A 27769-nucleotide genomic window follows, 5' to 3' on the forward strand; every position below is an offset into this window, starting at 1 on the left:
TAGAACAAAAAGAAAACCGTTCCACCCATGCTGAAATTAATATTTGGTTGCACCTTAGAATATAGCAGGATCTTCCCTTTTCCAGATGTTTGTCTGCTTTTTCTCTTTGTACCTTTGTTCGTTTTGGAGCTTCTTCCACTTATTAACAATAAAATCAGTTCCTGTGCTTTCGAGCCACGTACCGCCTGCCTGCCCACCGATCCAGCATGAAATATTCACAAGCTGCTGAGATGTTTGCAGGCCCATCTAGTTAATTTAAAGCACAGATATGGCCTCTTCTGTCGTTCTCTTCCTGCCAGATTTAAAGAGCGCATTTCATCTGTGTTCAGTTTTGTTTCAAAACCCGGCATATTTGCGTAATCGCAGAACGCACACACACACGCACACACACTTTAATATGCCACAGCCACAAATACGTCTCATGTGAAGAAATGAATTTATTTGACTATGGTTTAAGTGCTATTTTACTTGAATTAAATGTAATTGGACATTAAGTTGCAGGGTTATTCATGAATGCAAGCTGTACCTAGTTTTATGGTTATTGTTTTTGTACCGGTTCAGATGATGTGTGTGTGTGTGTTTTTGTACCCATCACTTGCACATCCATTAGCAGCAAATTTGAATGTCTCCATAATTTGGGAAGCCCATTGTAATCAGTGGAAGGAAGGACTGAAGGAAACAGACCTTGATAATAGATGAGTTGCAATTGCTTATCGGGTGAAAAAAATGAAGTTGTCCCCAAGTTTCCCGAAGCCGCCAACGTCGATGGCACTGATTTATAACGAAGGGCATCTGGGAAGAACTGATTTTCCCAATGAATCAAGTAATCATACAGTTAATATAATTATGCCTCCGAGAGTCTAAATATCTTTGTTGTTTTGCATGAGGTCACTATCAGTCCGAGTGTATGCTTTTTCCAGAACAGTCAGAAGTTCTGTGCCCGCCTTGTTTTGTTATACTTGGAGTTGCCATAGTTTCAGCCGTATTTTGAGCACAACATCTGTGTCTCCAAGTGCAGTCCAGGCTTGATAGGTCTAATCCTTCTGCTCTGACAGTCATCTTTAAGATAGGAAGGTAAACATTGCGCTCCCCCCCCAAGGAACCGCCTGAAAGAACTAGGTTCAAGTCCTAAATATGGGACAAAAACAATCCTGTTCCTATACAACCTTCAAGAATGTCTGTAGCAATGGCATATGATAATTTTCTCTTTTTCACAAACACAATAATGTGAATACTACCCGTGTCACATGTTAGTTTTTATCCTACTCGATTTTCACTGAAACACTTCTCATATTAACTTATGCTTTTATGACTGACATAGAATATTTCCCACGTAATGACACGGTTAACGTTCAGGGCTGTTTCTGTATTAGAGATGACTTGGATGATGATGTCGTCTGGATGTCTTGTAGACCAACCCTCGGGGCTCCGAGTTCCTCCTTGCGATGCAAAGCTTGCGTTGGCCCCCGGTCAACAATGCACTTCTCATTCTGTGGAATATCACCCCTGTGACCCCTTTGAGTTCATGTTTGTGTTTAGCACACACTGCACACGGGACGGTGGAGTCACTGGCATCAGTGGGCGTACTCGCAGTCACGCGCTCAAAACAATGCCTTTGCTGGGCCTCCATGTGTGTGTGTGTGTGTGTGTGTGTGTGTGTATGTGTGTGTGTGCGCGCGCGCTGGTGATCCCTTAATATGGACAATACCTTTTGCACTGTAATGCTTTGCTGACCAAGACCTCCTGCTGCTTTCGTGGCTGTTTGCTTCGTACTGTATGATTTTGCTGCTTTTTGCCTGCATGCCAAAGGTCTTCAAAAATAGCCGGAATGCACAAAATTTGAAGGAAAAAAAAAATCTGACTGTGCTTTACAAAAAACAACAACAAGAAAAAAAATGCGCTGAGCAGAATCACTGCACACCTCTTGATCGAGCCTTGTTTCCTGTCTTTGTCTGAGAGCTTCGTTTTACCGCCGAGTCGCACGGTTCTGCCTGTTCGACCGTGCCGGTGTTGGACTGCGCTCGCTTTAACCTCAAGCCTTTGGCCTCATTTTTCTTGTTGGAGTTAAGAAGTACATTGTTCACGAAGGTCTGCGCATCGACCGCTTTAGTCCTGCGTGAAGAAGTCAGTGTGTCCGCAAGGTCTGCTTTGTGTATTTCTTTTTCTATAAACCATTACAGACACAAAAAAGACACACATATGTTGCGCCGTGAATTTCACCCTGAATTTAAAATGCCTTTTAAACAGACTTTGAGTTCAGTTTGTCTTGATTTTTGAGTTGCAATACGTGCGCAGCCCTGCTCTTTGGGGTCTGATTCTCTTCCGCTTCACCAGCGTCGTTTGGTCTCCGTTGCCAGGTTACGCCCCGGTAACGGGCATGTGTCATCCTCTGAGGAGCTGCACGTTGAACCACGAGGACGGCTTCTCCTCAGCCTTCGTGGTCGCCCACGAGACCGGTCACGTGTAAGTGTAGCCTTTACGCGGGACGCCAAACCCCAGACCCCAGACCCCAGACCCCAGACCCCCAGCTCAGCTTCCGAGTACCACGTTAGGGTACGGCTGAGTCGAGGTGAAAAGGTCACAGACGTTTACAACATTCTCTTTCTGTGCTATCTAACTAAATCAATTGAATCAATCAATTAGATCAGTTTAATTAAACTCTTATGCTTTCGTCCTCCAAGCGTAATTTGAATATTCCCTGCAGAAAATGCGCGTTCCTGCATATTGCGCTCACGCTCATATGACTCTTATGTTCTGCAACGGGGAGTCGGCACCCTGCCGACGGAAAGGTTGGGTCGAAGCTGCCCGGGGAGTTACAGCAATAGGGTCATCAGTATTTGTGGTCAAGAGGGTGTTGGTTCAAATCCAGAATTTGGAGGACTTCCAGAACCTCTGTTAGTTGAAAGGAGGCGATGGAATCGGCTTGTTCACGTGCAAGAGTTATCGGGAGAGGTGTAGGAAAGGACTTGGGTTCGATGTGGCGGGGAACAAGATACACTTGGGCGGCGAGGTCCTCTGGGCTGAGCGCTCTGACCGGGATATTGCTGCCATTGTGGATGCAGAAGCGCGTTCCTTCTTACCCCGCTCAAGGTCAGTGTCTCGTGAGCAGGCCTTGCAGATGTGCCCGTGTGGGATTGTTTGTCAGCAAAAACACTCGCATTCCGCCGACGTCGCTGGGGGCCGAAGGTTAGCTCAACAGCGCCGCCTGCAGGGGGTCCCTTCTGTGCCCCGGCCTCGATCGTTCCTAATTACATCTCTTTGTTTACCGATTTGCATAGGAACAAACAAACAAACAGAAATCAGTAAATAAATGGATCGATAAAAACACGTAAACACATTTTTATGTTGTACATCAATTGGTTGCTTGCGGGCCTTTGTGTGACCTTCCGTTGTTGCCCGAAAGCCGACCCAAAACTTGCACCGTTTTTTGGGATTTTTGCTCTCTTTCCCTCATCGAGCCCCTTTACTTGGTTTCAATATTTCATTATCTGTGTCAAGGCTGCGTTACAGGTGCATGAACTGCCCCGTTAATATGTTCCGCATGTCGTTTTGCACAGTAACTAATGTACGGTATTAACAGGTTAGGTATGGAACATGACGGCCAAGGGAATCGTTGCGCCGACGAAACCAGTATGGGCAGCATCATGGCGCCGCTGGTGCAGGCTGCCTTCCACCGCTACCACTGGTCCCGCTGCAGCAAGCAGGAACTCAACAGATACATCCAGTATGTCCTCGGTCGCACTTTACATTAATATTTTATTTCTGCAGCTCTTTTCCACCCACAAGTAGCGAGCCGCTGAAGAGGCCGTGAGATCCAAGAGATCCGAGTGCGGGCGGCGGAGCGGAACGGTCACGTTAGCACCGTTTTAAGCTCCGCATTAGGTAACATTTGGTGGGTGTCAAAGCAAAGGTCATCACTTTCTGCAGGTAGCGTGCTTGCGACGGAGAATTTTAATGCATCGCGTTGACTCATTCTGCTGAAAGTAAGAAAGATCTGTTGAGCGGCTCTCTTGAAATGCCCCCTTCCCCCCCGCTCTGCGTTTGTGCTCTCCGTCCAGCTCGTACGACTGCCTGCTGGACGATCCCTTCGAGCGCAAGTGGCCCAAACTTCCAGAGCTGCCCGGCATTAACTACTCCATGGACGAGCAGTGCCGCTTCGACTTTGGAGTCGGGTACAAGATGTGCACCGCGGTGAGTCTGGCCACCCTGCATCTGGCCGGAACGGTAGCTTCCGTCTCCGGTCGGGCTGCGTTCCCCCCAGTCGACAACCCCCTGCCGGAACCTCCGTGGCAGGTCTCACCTCCCAGCTCCTTTGTGCGTCAAGGGTCTCGTCGGACTCTTGTCACGTGCGCCATGCTCCCGCTGAAGTGGGCCGACCCCTCGGTTCGACTCAGCTGCGTGTATCTGCCCTCACCTCAATCTACCGATGTACCGTTCGGGGTCATCGGAAAGCCGTGTCGGAACAAGGATGTCCAACTTTTTTGCAGGTCTTTGCCACCATAATGTGCTCAGCCTTTCCATCCCCTTGATGCTCCACATCTCTCCGTTCCTGCAGTTCCGCACCTACGACCCCTGCAAACAGCTTTGGTGCAGTCACCCCGACAACCAGTACTTCTGCAAAACCAAGAAAGGACCCCCTGTGGACGGTACCGAGTGCGCGCCAGGAAAGGTACTGCATTAGCCTCGGTTATTAACGGTGTCTTGTGTTTGTCTCTGGAGGCAAATTCCACAGTCAGCAGAAACACAGGAGTTCCGTTGACGAGCAGAACGTTGTACTCGAAACGTATTCGTTGCGTTCAGTCGGTCATCGCAGAACAAGCCGTTCCTGTCTGAGTTACTAATATCCTATGGACCGAGATGTGGTTTTCGTGAAACGGGTCATAAGGGCTAAGAAATGTAGAGTGGAGTGTAATAACACCGCAGCGCTTTGCTCGCTGGGATCTCGGGCCGAGGGGAGCCTCCACTCTTTCTATTGTCTGTTCGAGCTCCGAAGGTGAGATGATTCGCTCCAAAGCTGGGGCGCGCTGCCACCGTCTCTCGCTGGACCTTGTACATCAGCTCATCGCTCATCAGAACTCATCACCGTCTCGCGTTTCTGTGCTCTACAGTGGTGCTTCAAGGGCCACTGCATCTGGAGGTCGGCCCACCAGCCCTACGGCCACGATGGCAGCTGGGGGTCCTGGAGCAAGTTTGGCTTTTGCTCCCGGACGTGCGGGGGTGGCGTGAGATCCCGCAGCAGACAGTGCGACAACCCACCGTGAGAGTCGCCGGGGTCGTGGGGGAGGGGGGGCAGGACGCCGCACGGTCCCACGTTGCCTTGCAGACAAGCGATCGATGGATAGCGCTGCTGGGACATTTGACATTCTGCTGGTTGAGCGCAGGTGTCGTTGGATGTAAGCAAACGGAGGGATGTGACGAGACACACACCTTGGCACACTGCCAGACGCGGAACACTGCCGCGTCACAAAAAACGCGAGACGTGTCACGGTTTTGAACAAGCCGAATGAAAGCGGTGAAAATGAATGATCGGCACTTTAATTTTCCTGTCGTAAAAACAATAAGTTCTTTATTTTTAATTAGGCTGAGAAATGTTGCATGAAAAAAGTTACTTTCACCTATAAGCAATTTGTAAGTAGACCTTCACAAACTCATGACACAATGTGATAGGAAATAAACTTATTCCACAGCGTTGGTGACCCGATTTGAAATTGTTCACATTTTTTTTTCCCCGATAATTCAAAGCTGAAATTACTGAACAAGATGTCGATGTTGATGTCCTGGACAAAATGCACTTTGAGCAAACGTTTCGACGTGGAAGCTTTAGACCCTTTTCAAGAAATGCTTGCAGTTTTTAATGTGCATGTCATTGAGGAGGGTGTCCTCTTCATATGTCCTCTTCATTTCTCATTTGTGGGCCTCATTTGCATATCAAAGTGTTGTAATGGGCTTGTATGTCGGATTGGTGTGCTGTAGACCTGCCTATGGCGGAAGGGATTGTCCTGGATCTGCATTTGATTACCAGATGTGCAATTCGGAGGAGTGCCCGGGCCCCTACGAAGACTTCCGCGCTCAGCAGTGCGTCCAGAGGAGCAACAAATACCATCAGAATATGAAACATACCTGGCTCCCGTACGAACACCCGGACGGTGAGCTGCCAGCATAATTTATTTAAACGCCCGTCTGTAATGTTTTATTCAGGGGAGGACACGGAAGTGAAGATTTCTGAAACTGCAGGGCAGGGAGACGCAACGGTCGGGGGAGGGATTGTTATTCTGTCCACGGGACGGTCCGGTCCGAGGGAGCGAGGCCCTCTGGGGGTTTGTCGGGCCCCGCTTGCGCCCGTGACCTCGGGCGTCTCTCTGCTTACAGAGGCCCACAAATGCGAGCTGAGCTGCCGGTCCAAGGAAACGGGGGAGGTGGTGTTCATGAACCAGGTGATGCACGATGGGACGCGCTGCAGCTACTCGGACCCGTTCAGCGTCTGCGCTCGTGGAGAGTGTCTGGTGAGTGGCCCGCGCTCTGTTTCTTCTCCTTAAGGCCGTGAAAGAGCTGGACGTGCAAGAAGGAGACAGCGAAAACACCTTACGAAGACCATTCTTATGCACGGGAACAGCGAAGCATCAATCGCGGATTCATGTATCATAATTTATAACTTGCCAATAATTATAATTATCAATTATAATTTATAATTAATAATGTTACAGTAATAATTGTTACCATTATTATAATTTGTCAAAATTTTAACTATTGCAATAACAGCCATAGGATTTGTGTAGTTTACCTTAAACATTAACTCTTGTTTGTCAGGAGCTGGTAAATTGTTAAGGCTCAGCTGGCATTATCTACCGACATCGACGGTTGCTGCACCTTCTGATGCATAACTTCTTATGAGGAGAGACGGTGCTGATTGTGCGGTGACAGTCTGAGTAAATCAAGCGCGGTACAATTTTGTGACACATCACGGTGGTGAGACATGACATGACTGCACGAGTCGCAGTTGCTCCGTATTAAAGGTCTTTAAAAGCATCTGTTAATAACTCCCACACATCCCTGTTATTCCAATATTGCTTCTCACTCCAAAAGCCCGTTGCGCCCGTATCTTAACCGTTTTTCTCTGTAAATGCATTACAGATATATTGGGTGACGTACATTATTATATTTCACACTCGGAAGAATTATTTAAGTGTGTATTGTTTTTCGGCAATCGGATGAATAAGTTTAAATCAGATTTCTTCATTGCTTTGTAGGGCAGTGCTTGCATAACATTCGCAATTATTTTTTTTTAGAATTTAATAAGCAAAGCATCCATTTCTTTCGCTCTGTTTTAGATGAGCCCCAGGTGTCTTTTATACAAACAGTCATCCACACGTTAGAACTACAGGTACGACAAAATGTACCGGCGACTATTTGAAAAAGAAAAAAAATATTGTCTTGTTTAATACACACTCTCAAATGTTGTTTTCTGGGCAGGCAATAAAGTAACTGTGTCGCCTGCAGCCTCAGAGCATGAGTGTGGTTTGAACACACACCCCAGAAATCAACTGTTCAGAAAGGAGTCATTAGGTGTATTTCGCTTCCGCTGTTGTGCCGCTTCTGAGTTTGCTGGGTTGCGAGCATAAGGAGCACCGGATGAGTTTGGCTTTGCGTTCAGCTCTTGGGTCCATCTTCTCCCCTTCATCTTCCCAGAATGTGGGCTGCGATAAGGAGGTGGGGTCCTACAAGCAGGAGGACAAGTGTGGCGTCTGCGGGGGGGACAACTCCCACTGCCGCACCGTCAAGCTTACGCTCACCAAAACGCCCAAGAAAGCAGGTATCGGACGTGCCCCGAGCGCCGTGGTCATTGTGCCGAATCGTTCTGCTCTGCTTTACCACATTTGCCTGGCAGATCATTGCTACGGCCATTGATACAACTGCTCTTGTTTTTGAAGGCTTCAAATGAAAGGTCAGCGGAGAAAACGCCAATATCTGGCCATGTGTAGCGAATTTGTACATGCGGCGTATAGTATGTCCCCCCCACTGGATCACTGGCATAGATTAGACCCTCAATGGCTGAGGAGTCATTTGAACTGTTTGCTGATGTGTGTGTCTTTTCACACTGTCTGCAGGCATGCTGAAAATTTTTGACATTCCTGTTGGAGCCAGACACATTCTCATAGAGGAAGATGAAACGTCGCCTCATGTTATAGGTTGGTTACCATACTGCCATCATGAGTAACCGAAGCCAGCGTGTGTGATCCGGATCATTGTCGATATTCCAAATGCAGCGTGTTTGTGGTGGGTTTGTTTTCTCCTTTATTGAGGTTCAAAGGCCGGTGCTCTGTAGTCATTTCTTATGAACGTTTTTTCGAGACGTGAGCAAATTCTGTGCTCTTGTGATATTTAAAAACGAGCGGCGCTTTCACAGATGGGTAAAATATACTTTTTTGGTAGTTCAACGCACAAGGTTGATTATTCAAGAAAGTTTAGATTGAATTACTATTCGTTTTTGCTGTATGTATATGAACATACTGTGTTGCTGTAAGTGTAAAGTAATGCTGAGATTGGGAAGATTTGTATTAAGTAAGATGCCAAAGGGTAATAATGGAAAAACTGACACACTCGCTATCCGGAAATGCTTGTCCAGGGCACGGTCACGGCAGTTACAAGACGCTAGGCTAGGCTGGCTACACCCTGGGTGGGACACCAGCACACCGCAGGGTAGTTATAAGCATGCAATCGCACGCATATCACCAGTTCACCCGGTGTACGAGGGAAGCCGAGCACCTGGAGGAAAGCCATGCGAACACGGGGCGGACGTTGAAATTCCCACAGACTGAATCGAGATCAAACCTCCTGGCACGGTCCAGGTGCGTGAGACACCCGTCCCACCTGCTGTGCCATCGTGCCACACGCATTTTTAAACGGCATCCCCAATAATTTTAAAATGTGGACTATGCACTGCATTTTTTATTCCCAGACAAAATTTTCCGGTTTCGTCCGTAAAAAACGAACTTCGATGGACCAAATGTGATGAAAGCGTACGGCACAGGACAACAGGACAACTGCTCACGTGGCTGGTCGGGTCTGAACTCAAGACACAGTTTAATTTTTGACAAGCCCTCTACTGTACTTGTCAAAGTAAGCAGAAAGGAAGGTTTAAAGCAGCTCGAAGGGATGGTGGAAATGCCATGTGGACAGAGACCAGGGAGTCTTTCTCACTCGGGTGGAGTCAGCTACCTTATACCGGCGCGTGTTGCTCGTCTCATCCCGCGAACAATGGCTCTCTGTGCAGCCGTGGCTGCCGGCGAGCCGCTGGCTTAGAGCCCAGCCCTTTTCAGAGGATCTCTGTGAAGCCCGAATGGGGCCTTGAGGAGGGAACACCGACAGCGTACGGGCTGGAATATGTCAGATCCGGAGATAGCTAGGAAGCAAAGAGACTACAGGAAAATAATGTCGCATTATAAAAATGAGAAAATGGCAGGAATGGAACTCTGAAGGGTTGGATCACACACACACACACACACACACACTTTCAGAACCGCTTGTCCCATACGGGGTCACGGGGAACCGGAGCCTACCTGGCAACACAGGGCGTAAGGCCGGAGGGGGAAGGGGACACACCCGGGACGGGACGCCAGTCCGCCGCAAGGCACCCCAAGCAGGACTTGAACCCCAGACCCACCGGAGAGCAGGACTGCAGTCCAACCCACTGCGCCACCGCACCCCCCAGGGTTGGATCATCTGTGCCTTATTCACACCGACAATCAGTCACAACCTGGCAGAGTTTCATGAAGCAAAACTGCTTGGAAAGGTTAAGAATCTGTATTTTCGGTCAGACGTGTGTCAAGTGTTGAATGGAGTACAGAGGGTCCCCGACTTACAGCGGGGTTACGTTCCGCGAAAATATCGTAAGTCGAAAATGCATTTAATACACCTAACCGACCGAACACCATCGCTTCTTATCCTTTCAAATGGCCGAGATCGTCGATTTCGAAGGTCCAAGTTCACGTGCGATGACCATTACGGACTTGCCACCTTCATGCTGGGCAATAATCTTGAGTTTCTCCTCAACGGTAATTTCCCTCCTCTTTTTCTTCCCACCAGTAGCGAGAGACGCAGATGGGCGTTTCTGTGACATGATGGATGCACGGAGCACAATGTAGATACAGGGGTGTATCTGTATAGCGACCGTGTGGCAGACCGGGAGATGCGGATCGCTGCCGCCGCCCAGCATCGCGAGAGAGTATCGCAACGCGTATCAGTTGCCTGGGAAAAAATCAAAATTCGAAATACGGTTTCTACTGAATGTCTATCGCCAGCTCACCATCGTAAAGTCGAAAAATCGTAAGTCGAGCCATCGTAAGTCGAGGAGCATCTGTATGGCAAAATGTTTTAGTTAGTTCCTGCCACATCGGTTCATGTATCGGGCAACGAGTGTTCTCCAATGGGCTCTGTTGGCAGCAGTGATCTCGGCATCTGTCCATTCGACGTGCGTGGGCTTGAGGTCTTCTCGAAAGGTGGAACGCCATGCTTTCGGTGGTCAACCCTGTCTGCAATTTCTGTTTGGCGGCACCCATCGCATCGCCATCTTTGGAAATCTCTGGTCAGGAAGTCACAGAATGTGACCCGCTAGTCACATTCGTCGTTAGCAACGAACAGCACGAATAAATGAAAAAATGTTATTAAAAGAATTTAATTTTAATAATGGTGCATAGTTGTTGCGGTTACCAAAATTCAAAATCTCTAGTTAGGATCTCTAGGTGAGCTGCTTTGGTAACGTGTTTCTTAACAATAACATTTTCCGGTGAAGTACAACATGAAAAAAACAGGCAGTCGTTTTTTCAGGTGTGAAAACGAAATAAGTTTGGTTTGTTTTTTTTTTTCCACTATAATAGCTGTTAAAAATCAAGTCACTGGTCATTTCATACTCAACGAGAAGAGCGAGGATGCTGTGTCGAAAACGTTCATTGAGCATGGCTTGGAGTGGGAGTACACCAACGCAAATGGCAAGGAGTCCCTGAAGACAATAGGGCCGCTTAACGAAGGCATCGTTGTGTTGGTAAGAACATGAGTTTTTCGCTCACTAGTGGGATTTTTATTTTATTAGTAAGGTACAGGCATCTCAAGCAGCAGGAATTCTGTGCCTCCACCCATCCTACCAGGTTGTCCCTCAAGAGGATGACTCCAAGATCAGCCTAACCTATAAGTACATCATTCACGAAGACCTGCTTCCAGTCATCACCAACAACAACGTGCTTCTGGCCGAGCTCGACACCTACGAATGGGCGCTGAAGAACTGGTCGCAGTGCTCCAAGCCTTGTGGGGGAGGTACAGGCCCATTCCCGGGACATAAATTGCCAGTAGCTGGAATTATTGCATGATTATTTAATAATGCTGTTAAGAGCCCGGGCGAAAGTCGATCTTTTGCCACGATGCCAGGATTCATAGGGTTAAGGCTAAAAGTATATCCATTCGCCCGTCGTACCTTTGCGGTGTGGCGCTTTCCCAGGTGTGCAGTACACAAAGTACGGCTGCAGAAGGAGGAGCGACAACCGACTGGTGCATCGGAATTTCTGCGACAGCAGCAAGAAGCCGAAACCCATTCGGAAACGTTGCAACGCGAACAAATGCAGCCAGCCGATGTGAGTATCGCCGGGACCGTTAGAGAATGGCACGCGTCGACGACCACACTTTAATGGTCCCGATAGGGAAACGGAAATGCTTTCATGTAAAATGAAATTTTGGGTAAATTGAAAGACAAAACGTAAGACTGAAGATGACGGGGCACGTTAGCAAACTGACTTGACTACCAATTGACACACCGCTAGTTTCCTGGTTCCGATAAAAAAGTTGGTGTCGTGGTAAATCGCATTACTTCACTTAGCAGACACTTTTGTCCAAAGTGACTTCAAATGAACTCTATTAGTGTTACTACCCCACACACCTTATTCACCGTGGTGACTTACACTGCTAGATACACTACTTACACTGGCTCACTCATCCATACATCAGTGGAACACATACACACTCTCTCTGTCATTCACACACCATGAGTGAACCTGGACAGCATGTCTTTGGAGTGTGCGAGGAAACCAGAGCACCCCGGGAACATGCAGACTCCACAGAGACTGAGTGGGGATCGAACCCACGTCCTCTGGCACCACCAGGCAGCAGTGCTATTCGCTGTGCCGCCCAATTAAAACATTGGTTTTCTCCGTTGCCCCACTTTATTAAATTCTAAATAAAATCAAATTCTTAGGTAACATTATAAAAAAATGGCAGTTTCAGTGGTGTGGAAAAAAAGGAAAACGAAAAGCAAACAATTAAACAGCGAGGTTCTGCAAACACTGGTGTTGTTATGCTTGTAAAACACGCAATGATTGAAGCCCACAGTAATTCATCCAGAGAGCGATCAGGTTAACTTACGCATATTTCAACTTGACTCTGCACATTTGCACGAGAAGACGCAGCTCACTGCTGTCATCCCATGGAAAAAAATCAAACGGTTGATAAAATGTACTGCTTAACTTCATCATGAATTTCCTCCCCAGAGACAATAAATCAGGCGTGCTTTTCCCCGCGCCATGTAGGGTGTTAATAAGTAACAGGAATTAATTTTCCAAGTGTGACACTGGAAAATGGTGAAACAGGACTAAACCACGTGTGCGGATTTTACACCACCGCACCAGCAGGAAATTTTGTGATCTTTTGGCAATTCTGAAAAATGTTCAGTTTTAATCAGGTGATGATAAAAAGAATGAGGTGGGGGGTTCGGGGGGGTAGTCGGAAATTCTCCTTCAACTCCGGTATTTCATATACCGTAGTTTACAGCTTATAACATTTTTCAGTGAAGCAAGAAATGGTCCCACGTTTTCTAATGAATATTTCCATGGACAGCCTTGATTTTCAATACAGATAATATCTCTGAAAGCCACGTGGCCAAATGTGCCCCCTTTTCCATTTTCAGTAAGTGTCACCTGCTTGTAAAGGGACCTTCTGGCTTGAATGAATAGATGGAGTTCATGGTATTTTACGCTGTGTAGTATTTACCTTCCATCCCATTTTTTTTCCAAATTCTTTCTTGGCGATACTTTTATGTTTTCTTAACCAATTGAACTTTTTAAAGTATGCAGTCTATCTACATTTTCATTATCGATTTTCCGGGAGGGCTATTTCGGTTATTTCACAGTGTTATGCGTTTCAATTGCCGTGGGGTCAATTCAATCTGCCCTTCGGCTCTCCTGTCCCCCGAACCTAAAAAAATCACAGTATCTTCAGTGATCATTGTGTATCTTTGTAGCTTCGTTTTGTCTCCACAAATTACTTATGGCGAAGGAGATTGGAAATGAATCCGTAATATTTGTAATTTTCTTTTCAGCAAAGGACCTATGAACTGAGTCTCTCAAGAAGATGCATTTCGTTACTGTGCAATTTTTGATATGAAGCTTTAGTGTAAAACTGCAGGAAGGACAGTAACTCTGGGGTGAAGGGTTGCGTCGCGGAACATTTGTTTTCAGGCAGCAGCTCAGTGAAATGATCGCTGACTCTTTGCAGTAATTAACGTCTTGTTAGGGGGTGCTGTTCCAGTCACTCATGACCCCACTGTACAAGTATTTTAACACGTTCACTGAGTTACACGTCCAGAAACTGGTATAATATCCATCCATCCATCCATCCATCCATTTTCATTAAGCGCTTTGTCCCAAGCAGGGTTGCCCACGGGGGTCCAGAGACTATCCTGTAGTCACTGGGTGTAAGGCTGACAGGATGTACACCCTGGGCAGGACGCCAGTCCGTTGCAGGGTAGCCAGACACACACACAAACACACACACACGTACTGCGGGCAATTTAACATCACCAATCCGCCTGAACTGCATGTCTTTCATCTGTGGGAGGAAACCAGAGCGCCCACGCAGACCCACGCAGACATGGGGAGAACGTGTGAACTCCACACTCCCCGAACCGCATTTGAACATATCTGTCCGATTTCATTAAACAACTGTTTTGAACAATTGAAATGATATTAGCAGGAGTTAACATATTGACTGTTTTCATGCCTTCATAATATCCTCGTCGTGGCTTCGATCTTTTCCCACGTAAAATAACAAGTACTTCAGCCTATATGTAAGCACAGCTCTAGAGGTGGACTTGGAACTGGCCAACATCTCTGCCAGAGGGCAGATCTGCTGCGGCCCTGATGTCTGTCCATTAAAGTCCCCCCCTGCCCTCCCAGGTGGGTGGTGGAGAACTGGACCCCCTGCAGCAGAACGTGTGGCAAGCTGGGCTACCAGACCAGGGTGGTGCAGTGCGTGCAGGCTCTCCAAAACGGGACCAATCGCACCGTCCACGCAAAGTACTGCACAGAAGAGCGGCCGGAATCGCGGCGCACCTGCAACCAGTCTGCCTGCCAGGCTCACTGGAGGACCGGAGCCTGGTCTCAGGTGGGTCCTCAGTCCAACCAGACCTTTACGGCACCATCGTAGAGCAAGTTGTACAACTGGAAGCACTGATTTCCACGTGTGTCCAAACACGACCCGCGTTACCTATGCCCCACTTGGAGAGTTATTCAAGAATCTCAGCTCAAATCCCATTGTTCAGGGCGTCTTGTGCAAGCTCGAGCCAACCACCTTCGGGCGTCTTGTCTGCATCATTTTCCGTCATCCTTCCGTTTCCTCTGCGAAAGGCTTGTGTTCTGTGAATGTGGGTGCGCTCGAAGCCTTTGGCGTTGTGCACATCTGACGTTTCCAACAAGCGAAGGGGAAACGCGCAATACAACGAAACCCGCCGGTCTTCGTGACACAGCAGATCTTGCTGAGAGCAGCTGTCTTCCCCCACCCCCCGCAGTGCTCCGTGACCTGTGGAGAGGGAATCCAGCAGCGGCAGGTGGTGTGCCGGACGGCGGACAACGGCGACGGTCAATGTGACTCCGAGAAGCCAGAGACGATCCTCATCTGCACACTCTCGCCTTGTCCAGGTAACGTCTGCCCACGTACACCCAACTCTCGATGTGAGTGTCTGCTCTCTCCAACCCCCCCAGCCCCGTGCCCCCCCCCCGCTGTCGGAACACGGAGCCTCGGTTGCCTCGGTAGCAGCAAAGCAACTCACCCCCCCCACCCTGCAGCTCTCTGGTCAAGTGGAGTTCAGCTCAGATGACATGTGCCATCACCATGGGAAAAACAAAGTGAGGGGTCAAGGGGCACATTTCCACTTTGAGGGACGCGTGTTTTTTTGACAGACAGCCTAAGGGAAGGTGCCCGAAAGCCAGACTGCGAAACGACAGCTTGCCGTGTACATCGCAGGAAATGGGGGTGGGGGGTCACATAAAAAGGTTTGGAAAGCTGGGACTTCATCCTAAAAACGAGACACTTACAGCGGTTGGTAGGGTTTTCTAGAGGCAACTTTAAGGGCAAAAACAAATCCAGTTTTATTTATTTTATACTTTATTTTATAATAATCTTTTGTAATTGTGTGACACTGTATTTGTGAATTATTGAGTAATTACTGTAAAAAGTTAGGTTTTTGTGCAATCTAGCGCACCGATCACTTATCATAATTAAAATATTTTTCGCAATATTGCTGTAAACTAACACTGCCATGCAGTGCTTTGCTCTCGGGGACATTGCTTTAAAATCTTTACTACCATGTTCTGCTTCTCCAGGGGAGGCAACATTTCCCACTTTGACCACAAGAACGCCGGAGAACGTGACCTTAAGGGATGAAGGTCCTTCTCAAAATGAACCAGAAACTCATGTTACTAAGATATCGTCAAGTAAGTGTTCCTCACCATACAGCATCACATTGCAATCAAAATGACAATGCTGCTGCAGGATCTGTTAAAAATCCTTTTTCATAGGATTCATTTTTGAATAACCCAGTATACATCCATTAATGTTTTAGGAAAACTTCATGAAAAAATATTGGCTGACCTTTAAAACGCGACATAACTTTTATATCTCACCGAGAGGTGCTTTCATGTCTCGTGAAACAATGCAGGTATATTAAAGGACTGTATATATATTACTGCCTCATGTATTATACATGTCTACTTAGACACACCACGCAATATGTGCTGGGAATATGGCTACGTTGAAGGGTATATTCATAGAAAGGGATCAGTCCCGCGAATATCGTTTGAAGGTATTATAACCGGCATTTGAAATTTTGATGAGGACTTTTGAAAAAAGTATGAAATTATATTAAAGTAATAACTGGAGCGCCAGGTAGTGTGGTGGACGGAACTTGCTATCAAAGGACCGAGGTTCGGATCCCACCTCCTGCGGTAGTACTACTTCAGTGAAAATGACCCAGCTGTTAAAATGTGTAAATCATGGCAAGTAGCTTAATGCTGTGAGTTGATCTGGAGGAAGGCCCTAGAGAGAAGGGAATAAAAACACTCATTTCTGTAGACAAAGGCTAAGGCTCTGAATGTATGAAGGTCTTTAAACCAGTGCTGCGGAATTGGAGTCGGAAGCAATTATTGGGTTGACTAAATGTATCGAATATGTCGGCGTTCAAGTTGATCCAGCATATAAATCGACTCCCAAAACTTAGAGGTGTAATATAGGTTTAGGCCTATTTTCGCCGGATAAGTTGACCCCCAAAATGATGTGCAACTTCTGGGCAGTGCTGTGGAGTCGGAGTCGAAGGTTTTTTGTACCGACTCCACAGCCCTGCTTTAAACAGTGCATTCGGTTGACGCTTCAGGAACATGAAGAGCGCAACCAAGATCAAAATGATCCTAATTTAAGTTTATTAATAACAACGATGGATTTCTTTCCATCCACAGATGAGCCTTGTCTCGGTGACAAGTCCATATTCTGCCAGATGGAGGTCTTAGCGCGATACTGCTCCATCCCGGGCTACAGTAAGCTCTGCTGCGACTCCTGCGGTAAGAAGCCGGGCCCTACGACCCAAGCCCCTGCCCTGGACACACCTGGGATCCCGACCCAGATCCTCCCCCAGACCGACTCCACTACGCTCCCTGCATCTACGGTTGTTCCGACCACCCGCAACGCACCACAGATGACTAAAGCCGCTACCAGGAGGCCTCGCACGACCTTGCAAGGCGTGACTCGTACCCCAGGCTTCAAGACCTCCGGCGTCCCGTTGACCGGTGGCCCCCCTCTCACCCGAGCTTCAACGGACAACCCCCTCACCACGCGGAGGGGAGCCTGGAACGCCACATCAAAGGACCGAGGTTCGAATGCCACCTCCTGCTGTAGTACCCTTGACCAAGGTACTTTCCATGAACTACTTCAGCGAAAGTTACCGAGCCGTTTAAATGTGTAAATCATGGCAAGTAGCTTAGTGCTGTGAGCTGATGTGGAGAAAGGCATCAGCTGAAAGAATAAATGCAATAATCTCTGTAGTCAAAGGCTACAACTCAATGTATGAAGGCCTTTAAAAAGTACATTCAGTTAACACTTCAGGACCATGAAGAGCACAACCAAGATCAAAATTTGTTTATTAATAACCAGCATGTAAATGAATTATAAATATGAGGAGCAACAGTTCAGTGCTGGAAATAACAAATAAATATGGTTGTTAGGGAGAGAAACATATGCATGCGTAGGTGTGTCTGGAAATATGTGTCTGTGCGTGTGTGAGAGTGGTGTGTGTAGGTGTGCAGGTGTCCTCAGGGCTGTTTGCTTAGAGAAGGAGTGACATGGCGTGTTTGTACTTTACCCTTGGCTATTGCTATTAGAAATCTGTTACAGAATATTACAGCAAATACAAAATAAGTGTTATGCCATGTTAATATTTCCCTGTTACGCTGTACAATGATCATGCCTTACCCAGCGTGGAATTCTTTGAAAACAACAATGAGCTTTGCAAATAAAATGACAGCGACGGATTTCTTTCCATCCACAGATGAGCCTTGTCTCGGTGACAAGTCCATATTCTGCCAGATGGAGGTCTTAGCGCGATACTGCTCCATCCCGGGCTACAGTAAGCTCTGCTGCGACTCCTGCGGTAAGAAGCCGGGCCCTACGACCCAAGCCCCTGCCCTGGACACACCTGGGATCCCGACCCAGATCCTCCCCCAGACCGACTCCACTACGCTCCCTGCATCTACGGTTGTTCCGACCACCCGCAACGCACCACAGATGACTAAAGCCGCTACCAGGAGGCCTCGCACGACCTTGCAAGGCGTGACTAGTACCCCAGGCCTCAAGACCTCCGGCGTCCCGTTGACCGGTGGCCCCCCTCTCACCCGGGCTCCAACGAACAACTCCCTCACCACGCGGAGGGGAGCCTGGAACGCCACACCAACTCTACCTCCAATGCAGAGTGCTGCTCCACCCCGGCCTACCTCAAAATACAGCCCAAGCAGCACTTTAGGCCCCTCCACCTCTGCCGAGTCAAGACGGGTTCCTTCCCCGCCAGAGAGGGAGGCGACACGCAGGACTTTGCCCGTGGTCACATGAGTGACGACGTCATCTGTGAACAAGCGCCTCGGTAATATTGTCGCATTCATCGGCTCATAACCCAACTACCGCCTGGTGAATCGCTTGGACTATTAACCGTTTGCTGCAAGTTAAACACGATTACCATGCCAGTGGACTTAGACCAGTGATGGTTACCTCAGACACAGCAGAGTAAATGGCACGCGAGAAGTACCGCGTGGCAACACCAGCTCTGCATAAAATAACAAATGGGAAAAACAGGAATTAAGGTGCTGTAAACTTCAAGGACGTACTCGGATGTAACGACCGCATGAGCGCATAACATTTTCACGTTGATCCACGTACAGCTGCGTCGACCTCTTTCTAAGTGCATCGGAACTACTATTATACTCACGGTGTGAATATAGTGTATGTGGTATGTGCACACTACCTTATGGGGGAGCTGTGATCAATAGAGGTGATCGGTATCCCTGACAGGGGGCTGTTTCAACCCCTCACCTTGGTGCTTTAAGATATCGCCCCCAAAGAACAAGGCCAGATTAATAGACGTGTTGCTGAACAGTCGTTTGTGTCACCTTGTCTCCTACTGTAACACGCACAGTGTCTTCGTGGAACTTGCATAGGCTTTAAAAAAGATATGTCTCTGGATATGTTTTCAAACTGTATTTTTAAGGCAGCATTGTACATTGTGTACATTCGACCGCCCTACGAGAAATAAGGCGACAGCAGAGAACGCTGTTGTTTAAAGTGTGATGCGATGGAGAAATACAGAAGGATGCTGTCGGTCTAGCGGATGTGGTTCATCTCCCTTTAGCCGCTCTCAGCTGCTTGTTGTCCTTTTGTTCCCGTTTTGCCTTTAATCACTTCCTTATTTGTTTTGTATAGTTCTTGTATATACATGGATGAGAGCTTTAAATGTTTATATTTATTAAATCTCAGTGTGGTAGGAAAAAGCTGAAGCAGGTAGATAATTTAGCGAAGTAGTGGAACCCTTTTTGGACAACTGCGAGGTCAAGGTGGTGATGACAGGCAGCATGTGACCTGTGAATTAGCGACTGGGGAAGCACACGCGACACCCAAACGCAGACCCTTGGCCTGCTTTAATTTCTCTTGAAAGCAGAGATGCTTGCAGCATCCTTCTGGAAACACGTCATTCGCATCGAAGAACAATACCGCATTTGTCAGCTCGAAGCAAAAGCTGCGGAGGCATGTGAGATAGGAGTTTCTGGACGGCGTCGGACATTGAATTACATTGGACAGCAGTACTGTACAGTTATATGATAGTTATGTGATATTGACGTATGTTATGTGATATTTCCATGCGAGCTACACAACCTTGATACATTTGTCACGGTTAACCCTTAGCAGAGACTTTAGACGCTTTCCTCAATAATCAAACTGTTCTGCGGAACACAGGCAGGATGCAAAACTCTTGAAAAGGAAGGGCCTTGCAAGGAAAACTCAGGGCTGTTTCCACTGACAGGATCCTCATTAGTTGGCCTCCAAACCCCAAATATGATGAAACAGATGCTCATTACGGTACAGCTAAACTAGGGTTGCTGTTGACTACATGTTAAGAGGATACTGAGACAGAACAGGGTTCCAAAGTTGCCCTTAGAATGAAGGCCTTTAATGAATCAGTTAATCAGTAAGTCCTTGCTGAGATTAAAAATGTTCTTATATTAAGGTTGCAGTTAACATGAAATGCGGATCAACTCTTCGCTCTTGGCATTTGTGGCGTGGAACTCCTTGGTGAGGCTGACAAATGAGCCCTCAGCAAAGGCTTAATGACTTGACATGTTTTACAAGTGCATGTGCCCTCAAACCGCCACCCGTAGACAAACGGGAAAAGCACGGTGGTCTGGACGCCGTAGACCACGTTGTACCACACCCTGCCTACTGCTTTTATCCGGTTAACGTGCAAATCCACTCCTGCTTCGGAGAACCGGAGACCACCGGTCATCTCCGAAACAGATTTCTTTGAGAGCAGTGTTTCTGAAATCCCTTGATTAGTAAATTATGTTGAATTTATTAAAGCCCTATTTATGCAAAAGTGCAGTAATGAAACGTGTCTTTATATAATGTTTTATGTGCAATTGTTATGTTCTGTTGCAGATCACTTGTGACCCCTATTAATAAAAGAAAATAATGAGAAACTCTCATGAAAAAAATTAAAACTAGTATCAATACTCTTTTCACCATTCAATAATTTATGAAAGCATTAAAATGATGGTGATGAAAATTGGTCCACTTACTTAATAATTAAATAAAGGTATGACTTCTGCTGGTTTCTGAAGGAACCGAACCAGGACAAAATTCATCCATCAGTAAACTGAAGCACTTCAGAATTTTTTTGGAGACATTTTATGAGGTTGTGTGGCATTGAATACCTTCCTATTCTGAATACAAGCTGTTGGTTGGAACAGTTACATCTGGCGGCAGAGTTCTTGGGCACCCGTGGTTGCGTTCGGCTGGAGGGTCTCCTGGCAGCGGGAGCTTCCGCTCTCCCCAAGTCATCCCAACGGAAGCTATTTCTGACCATTTCAATGCTGCCTGAGTTCAGACCCTGCAGACAGGTGTCTGCGCAGATAGCAAGTGAAGTCTGCCTGAGCTCGTGGCAAAGCTTGATTGACGATAGACTTTGGGAGCCACCCCTGGAAAAATGAACATTTTGCTTTAGAGAAAAAGTCATGCGCAGCTTCTAAAGGTATCCATCAAATTCATCACACTGTATAACACAGCACTTCTCCAACAAGAGCCAAATGTGTCAGAGCCCTTTCAAAGTTCAGAGGCCTTGGCAATGATCCGCTGTGAGGAAGAGGAAGCATGAAGGTCACAGTATCAGATGTTGAAGTTGCATCGGCACCGCTGGGCTATCTGTCGCTGAAGTGTCTATAATGGAATGAAGGCAGCTGTGTTGCATTACATTAGTCATCCCTAGTTGTGGCTAGTTGTCAGCCAGCGTGTGCGTTGATCATGTCCCTCATGCCGCTAGATACACTGCACCAGTGGGAGGATTTCTGCGAGATTTGTGCCAGACTCACATGGTTATTTTGGCCATGGAATTTCTGACAACGACTCCAAATGCTGCAGCCAGTGTCGGGGCCAGAAACACGATTGCGTTCCCATTTGGCTCAATTAAAATCTAGTTTTAAAACCTAAAAATGTCCACCCCACGAACACCAAGCAGAATCGCCTTCCTTTAACTGTTGGAAGGCGGTACCTGTTAACACCTGAGGTCGGATGAGCGTCCGTGTCGGTTACGATTTACTCCTCTGCAGAGTTCATTTACCTTCAGGTCCATGTTGAGAAGCCAGGTGAATCGACTCCTCCCCGTGTCGTCTCCAGTCGGCTGTATGATTATGCAGGTAGGTCCATCTTGGGCCCTGCCCAAAGGAAGCCGCCTCATTAGCAGTGTCAAGAAAAGTAGGCTTGTTCATCTGCATCCCACTTTGTAATGAGCACATCGTATTTCCTATGAGATGTACAGTACATCGCTTTGCAGAAAAGCTACATGAATACATGTGCATGTAAATGTAACTCCATATCATGGTACGGCATGCCTTGGAAACGTTTTACAAGAGCTACTGTGGCATTTATAGGAGGAGAAAAAATGACGTGTCCCTACCTGACGAAGCCCTTCAGGGGAGGGTACGACTCCAGCTCTGTGGCCATTCCAGCTAAGTAAATGCACGACTTCTGTTTAGAGCAATGTCTAACGCTCAGGAAGTCTCTCTGGCCAATCAGATTGCCCGGTGTCTCCGCAGAAACCTCGTGGGTAACCATTGTGCTGTCACCAATTTGTTTCAGCACCTGCAAAACACAAGCGTAGGCTTTCGTAACAAGGCCCTCTTGAGCGGAGTCGCAGCAAACAGCGAGGTCTCTTGATACCTGAGCCAGAGTCACAATGCAAAATTCAAGTTGAATTCATATGCTGCCTAAGCGCTCAAGCCCAGTACATAGTAGGCTATAATAGTAATAATATTACTCTATGTGTTAACCATACCATACATTACTGAATCGATCTATCTATCTATCTATCTATCTATCTATCTATCTATCTATCTATCTATCTATCTATCATATAAAGAAGTTTTCACATACAATTCTGAAATAAGATAATATTTTTCAACTAAAGCAACTGTGCAGAAATTAGTACATTTCCCTAATTTGAATGGTGGATATTATACTAGTTCATAAGTGTTTGTAAAATGACAGTATTTGCAAAAATTTCCAAGCACAATTTCACCTTCCAAAGTTATAAATGAAACACGTAATAACACATTATGCATTATAATAGCAACAATCGATAGTAATTGTTTTTGGAAACATACAGAAGTGGTCTGAAATAAATACTTATGTGGCGTCTAATGGAGTAAATGGACCGATTCAGGGAAGCAGTTCTGGACAAAACCTGTAAACACACTTACCTGTGGTGGACATCCCATTTTTAGGTCCAAATCATCCAGCGTTGCTACAAAAAGGTCCTTTTTCTACCCATCCATTAAAATTGCTCAGTCCCTGCTTTAATTACAAATGAATAAATGAATAAAAGTGAGTGAACGCAACTCACCCTGATGTTCCGGATGTTGGGGTTCCACTGCTTCATCTGTTCCACCCTCACAAAAAGATGGTCATGGAGCTCCTCGGGAGAGGCGTCTAAAACGGCCTCCAGCCGGAAGACCTTTCTTGACCCCGGAAGGGTTTTACTGTAGATAACATCGCCATTCTTCTGCGGGGAAAAGGGAATGTAACATCAGAGCAATTTTTAGCATTTTGTGCAGAGATACAGGAGAAAATATGTATGGCAGTGAAGAAAAATCCTAACGAAAGGAAGAGGCGTAGGGCGGTTTACACCCAGGGCTTTCCGACTACTGGAAATTTCAGTTTCATCGTAAACTCGAGACTGTCGATAGGGTGAGGATTTCCTTTGAACGCTGCCTTATGGGAATTCTATAAGGGTGTCAGGCGGGTGAATTAAGGAAGGCAGATGAAATGCTGAACAGATTCTATATCAGATATACTCAAGAGTCTGATAGGGTTTTAAGTTGAGGAGCACACAGTATGGTCTTAGGTTGAAAACAGTACATTGTGAGAGACTGCCTTAAACGTGGAAAGGGGATTAAAGACGGAGGGGAAGCTCTACCTCGGAAATTTCGATTTTCCACCCAGTTTTGTCTTCGACGATATCCAGGGCCTTCTGCAATGCTTCCTGTCCTTGCTTCACATACGCCAGTTCCTCCTCTCTCAAAGCGACGGGTCTCTTTGTCAGGACTTCACTCTTTTCTCCTGCAAAATTACATTTACATGTATTCATTTAGCAGACACTTTTCTCCAAAGTGACGAACATCTCATAGAAAATACAATGCGTTCATTACCTTAGCAGAAAGAGACACTTAGATGCAGATGCATGATTTTATAGTGCAGCTAGTTTACTTTCCACCATATGAACCAATGCTCATCACACGAGTAGCTGCATAAAACTTCATTCCAATATCCACGATTCCTGATCACCTTCCTAGTAATAATTTTTTTTCAGATATACATAAACAGAGTTATATTTAATTGAGTATAATACTGAAAAATATAGACACTGAGTCCATCACAAAACCTTTGGAGGAAATGTGGCTGAACATTGCAATAGAAGTAGATGATCATGGTCTCATGTGCATGACAATCAGACTGGAGCTGCTGCAGTTTGTCGGACTCACCACTATGTGGCACGCTTCTCAACTGCCCCACAGCGCTCGCCCATCGAGGCACGGTGAGCACACCGCCTTTACTCATGTGTGCTATCTCCTGTCCAATAGCAGCCATGGCTATACGTTCCAGACCTGTGTCATAAAGACGACAAGACTCTCCATGACACGGACATCACCGTTTCCTGTTTGCAGCCAAAGACCACAGATTTCATGTGAAAAAATATGAACAGCAAATACTTTCTCTTTAAACAAAGAAGTTTAGACTAAACTGAAAGCAGATTTCTCCTTTTTACAACACACGTGTTTCTGAGGAGCACAGCATCATGTGGACACCACCCAAAGAACCCCCCTAGACTCCTGCTGTTCGTACCTGTGGCGCTCCGCACGTGAGGGTACGAGATTCCGCAGCAGAGCTTCACCACTGCCGGCAGCATGCTGTCTCTTGCGGGAGCGCAGGGCCGAGAATTCGAGCGCCTTTATAGTGCCTGCGAAGGACAGGCATGGAGATAAGGAGAGCGCTGGAAGATATGACATGACTTCAAGGACATCTGCAGGAAAGGGCCCTCGGACCGCCTGAAAAAGAGAGAGGATGGGAGGATGGTTCACAGGAATGGGTCAGCAGTACACGAAGAAAATTCTAGATGATTCACACCTGTCAGTCCAGCCCTTGGCTTTAAAGCAAAGTGAGAATAATCGAGTTCCGCTGCTGAGTCTTTAGCCAACGCCGCCGTTGTGTTTAAAGAATTAATGTGACGCGCACGTTGGGACAGCACCTCTTCCAAACACCTCTTTGTCAAGAAAGGCTTTCTTGACTGACGTTTACTCACACTAAGAAATTACAACTGGAAATCAAACTGCGTAGCCAATGAAGATCTCACAGTGCCTGGGATGCAAGCTAATTTTGCATCTGACAACTCCCACTTACTTCTTTTTGAAGGGTAATTAGAAGCAGTTTGGGCTCCTTGGAGAGCTTTGAGGCCGAATGCACTCACGCTGAGGGAAAAGTGTTCTGCTGTCAGGAGGCAGGAGATGAAGCTGGAAGATACCTGTCAGCGTCTCCACGGGGACCCACCAGGCCTCTGCGATACTGCTTCAAGGGAGACCGTGAGACTCCCTCGCTCCGTCGGTCCGACCCAAGGACTCGGCCGCAATGTGGTCTATTCCGGTCACCAGGTGCTCTAGGTTGCGGTTGTCACGACACAGGTTTGAGCTGCACTCAGACCAAGAGAGGACTTGAGTCAAAAATGGAAAGAGCTATTTTAATAGAGCTTTTTAAACTCTTAGGAAAGAGCAAAAAGTATCTAAATTATCTACATTATTAGTCTAATATTCTATTTCCAAAGAGATGATGATTTCAATTATATGAATACCATAGACTGTATAACATGGCCCTTGTAAATGGTAACAACTGAAGAGTATGTGGGGGATGCGGGTGCAGCGGGTTTGGCCTGTGGCTGCTCTCTGGTGGGTTGGGATTCGAGTCCTGCTTGGGGTGCCTTGTGATGACTGGCGTCCCGTCCCGGGTGTGTCCCCTCCCTCTCCAGCCTTATAGTGCCCTATATTACCGGGTTAGGCTCCGGTTTGCCGCGACCCTGCTCAGGACAAGAAGTTTCAGACAGTGTGTGTGTATGTGTGTAGTTCATGCCAAACAAAAAGTGAGGGCTTATCTAGCCTAGACAATTTGGAAAGGTTACCCTCAATTATTTCTCTGGCCCGGAGCCAAAAGGCTGGCAGCATTGGAGAAATGTGTTTTGGGTTTTCTTAGACTGTTGAAGATTGCTGAGCTCCTTCCCAGACAAAGGCCTGGAGGTGCTGTTCCACTCTGAATGTGATGATGACTCTTCCCTCATTGGTCCCATTATGCCGATGAGAGGCTTGGAAGTGTGGCGAGACGTGATCCTCGGCGCCATCAAACGCAAATGTTTCACAAATGCTGTGAAGGGCTCTGTGAACAGCCAGTCGCCACAAATCAATCCCACGATTGCTTTTTTCTCATATATTTTCCTTCCCACGTATAGGGAGCGGACTCTTTATTGTGTAACAGTGTATTATCAGTTAGGACTTTTCATTTTTTAACATATGTTTTCTTTAGTTTTTCTTGTATTTAAAGCATTATATTGCATATTTCTTTATCTCAGTATTTCCAAACACACACTGGGAGAATCTGATATAATCATTCTGTTTTTTTCTGTTTTAAGACAAGTAAGGAGATACACATACATACATACATACACACACACACACACACACACACACACACACACACACACACACACATACACTATATGAACCGCTTGTCCCATACAGGGTCACGGGGAGCCAGAGCCTAACCCGGCAATGCAGGGCAGAGGGCTGGAGGGGGAGGGGACACACCCAGGACAGGACGCCAATCCATCACAAGGCACCTCAAGCGGGACTCGAACCCCAGACCCACCAGAGAGCAGGACCCGGTCCAACCCACCGCACCTCCGAAATTTAGAACATACTACAGGAATATGAGGAATATATAATGATGGAAATAGGAAAGAAAAAATAATAACATAAATAATAAAGTAGGATACAAATATGTGTAGATCAATATTAAAGGTTAAATAAAAGTGCAATGTGTGCAATGTTGTGCGGGGGGAATTTCGGCAATATTCGGCTCAATAGTGTTCCTTGTGCATGCAGCCCAGTCTCTACTCCATGGTGTTATCCTGGTTAAGAGCCCAAATGGCCTGCGGGAAGAAGCTCCTCCTCATTCCCTCTGTGTTGGCCTTCAGGGAGCAAAAACGCTTCCCTGACCGCAGCAGGGATAAAAGTGCGTTGTTCGGGTGGCTGAGGTCTTTCACTATCTTCCTGGCCTTGGTCCAGCACCGCTTGCTGTAAATAGACTGCAGGTCAGGGAGCTCAGTGCGGATGATGCGCTCATCTGATCGCACCACCCTCCGGAGAGCCCGCCTGTCCTGCTTGATGCTGTTCCCAAACCAAGCCGCGATGCTTCCGTTCAGGATGCTCTCGATGGTACAGATCATAGCAAAGAGACAGGAATTGATATGCGCATGAAGTTGTGGTTGCTCGAGTGAGGTTCCGCAAGCAGATGTGGAATCCCGGTCCTATTATCCCATGCCGCCTTGATGAGAGGTAGGTAGGGGCCAGGTGCACGTGACAGGTGGGAGAAAGGGACTATTACAATGACGCACCAAAACAACTTTTCCACAGGTCACGGTAGTTTGGAGTCCAAGCTGAAAACACAGAGCACAATAGTGTACCAAGTAGGGTTCACCGTGGACGGTTGTAACAACCGCACCTGCCACCAATCAGAGCCCCTGGAGCTAAAAAAGGCAGCGCTGTCTCGCAAACTCGTGGAATCTCTTCGAGCCCACCGCTCCCCTTGCGATAGCCAAGCCACGACCAATTGCTCCTTGGTTTCCCAGTCCCTCCTCGCCCTTTTCCCTTGGTTCCCTGATTCCTGTCCTCTTGGTTCTGGACCTCCTGATTTACCTCCTACACCCCGATTCTCGTCTCGCCGCATGGATAACGTCTGCACCCCTAGCGACCCTTGCCCGTCCCCTTGTTTGAGTGCTGAAGAACAAACAACCTGCGACTGGGTCCTCACCTTCTCCTCGGTCTCTTGTCCTCGTCATTGACAACGGTATTCCAGTCTATCGCCGAGCAGCCGCACACATTCACTCACATAT

At 47.1% G+C, this 27769-nt stretch overlaps 2 protein-coding genes across 2 annotated transcripts in view; one reads left to right on the forward strand and one right to left on the reverse strand.

Annotated features, from left to right (window-relative positions):
* Positions 1-20511, forward strand: part of adamts14 (ADAM metallopeptidase with thrombospondin type 1 motif, 14) — a 54761-nt gene extending 34250 nt beyond the window's left edge. The window contains exons 7-23 of the mRNA XM_029248818.1: positions 2358-2463; positions 3581-3724; positions 4059-4191; positions 4556-4669; positions 5109-5257; positions 5974-6146; positions 6370-6503; positions 7687-7810; positions 8106-8186; positions 10875-11038; positions 11142-11307; positions 11489-11621; positions 14214-14421; positions 14825-14954; positions 15639-15749; positions 16767-17216; positions 17852-20511. Coding sequence (XP_029104651.1) covers positions 2358-2463; positions 3581-3724; positions 4059-4191; positions 4556-4669; positions 5109-5257; positions 5974-6146; positions 6370-6503; positions 7687-7810; positions 8106-8186; positions 10875-11038; positions 11142-11307; positions 11489-11621; positions 14214-14421; positions 14825-14954; positions 15639-15749; positions 16767-17216; positions 17852-18408 — 3077 coding nt within the window. The 3' untranslated portion in view covers positions 18409-20511. The remainder of the gene's footprint in view (positions 1-2357; positions 2464-3580; positions 3725-4058; positions 4192-4555; positions 4670-5108; positions 5258-5973; positions 6147-6369; positions 6504-7686; positions 7811-8105; positions 8187-10874; positions 11039-11141; positions 11308-11488; positions 11622-14213; positions 14422-14824; positions 14955-15638; positions 15750-16766; positions 17217-17851) is intronic.
* Positions 20512-20637: 126 nt separating this feature from the next.
* On the reverse strand, positions 20638-24525 carry star2 (steroidogenic acute regulatory protein 2). The gene is made up of 7 exons (XM_018761013.1): positions 24460-24525; positions 24099-24221; positions 23534-23676; positions 22961-23119; positions 22016-22200; positions 21680-21773; positions 20638-21041 (listed from the first exon to the last, which is right to left on the reverse strand). Exons 1-7 carry the CDS (start codon positions 24521-24523, stop codon positions 20931-20933), a joined length of 879 nt encoding a protein of 292 aa, XP_018616529.1. The 5' UTR covers positions 24524-24525; the 3' UTR covers positions 20638-20930.
* Positions 24526-27769: the final 3244 nt, after the last annotated feature.

The sequence above is a fragment of the Scleropages formosus genome, chromosome 24 (genome assembly GCF_900964775.1).
Source record: "Scleropages formosus chromosome 24, fSclFor1.1, whole genome shotgun sequence".
Taxonomy (NCBI): domain Eukaryota; kingdom Metazoa; phylum Chordata; class Actinopteri; order Osteoglossiformes; family Osteoglossidae; genus Scleropages; species Scleropages formosus.

Bases quoted from the DNA above. Each gene is read 5' to 3' on its own strand.
- star2 (XM_018761013.1), bottom strand. From the start codon at position 24,523: ATGCTGCCGGCAGTGGTGAAGCTCTGCTGCGGAATCTCGTACCCTCAC. The intron at 23,677-24,098 runs GTGAGTCCGACA...GTAATTTTGCAG, and splicing joins GAGAAGCGTGCCACATAGTG to GAGAAAAGAGTGAAGTCCTG. The intron at 21,774-22,015 runs GTAGGGACACGT...TCCTTTGGGCAG, and splicing joins CCCCTGAAGGGCTTCGTCAG to GGCCCAAGATGGACCTACCT.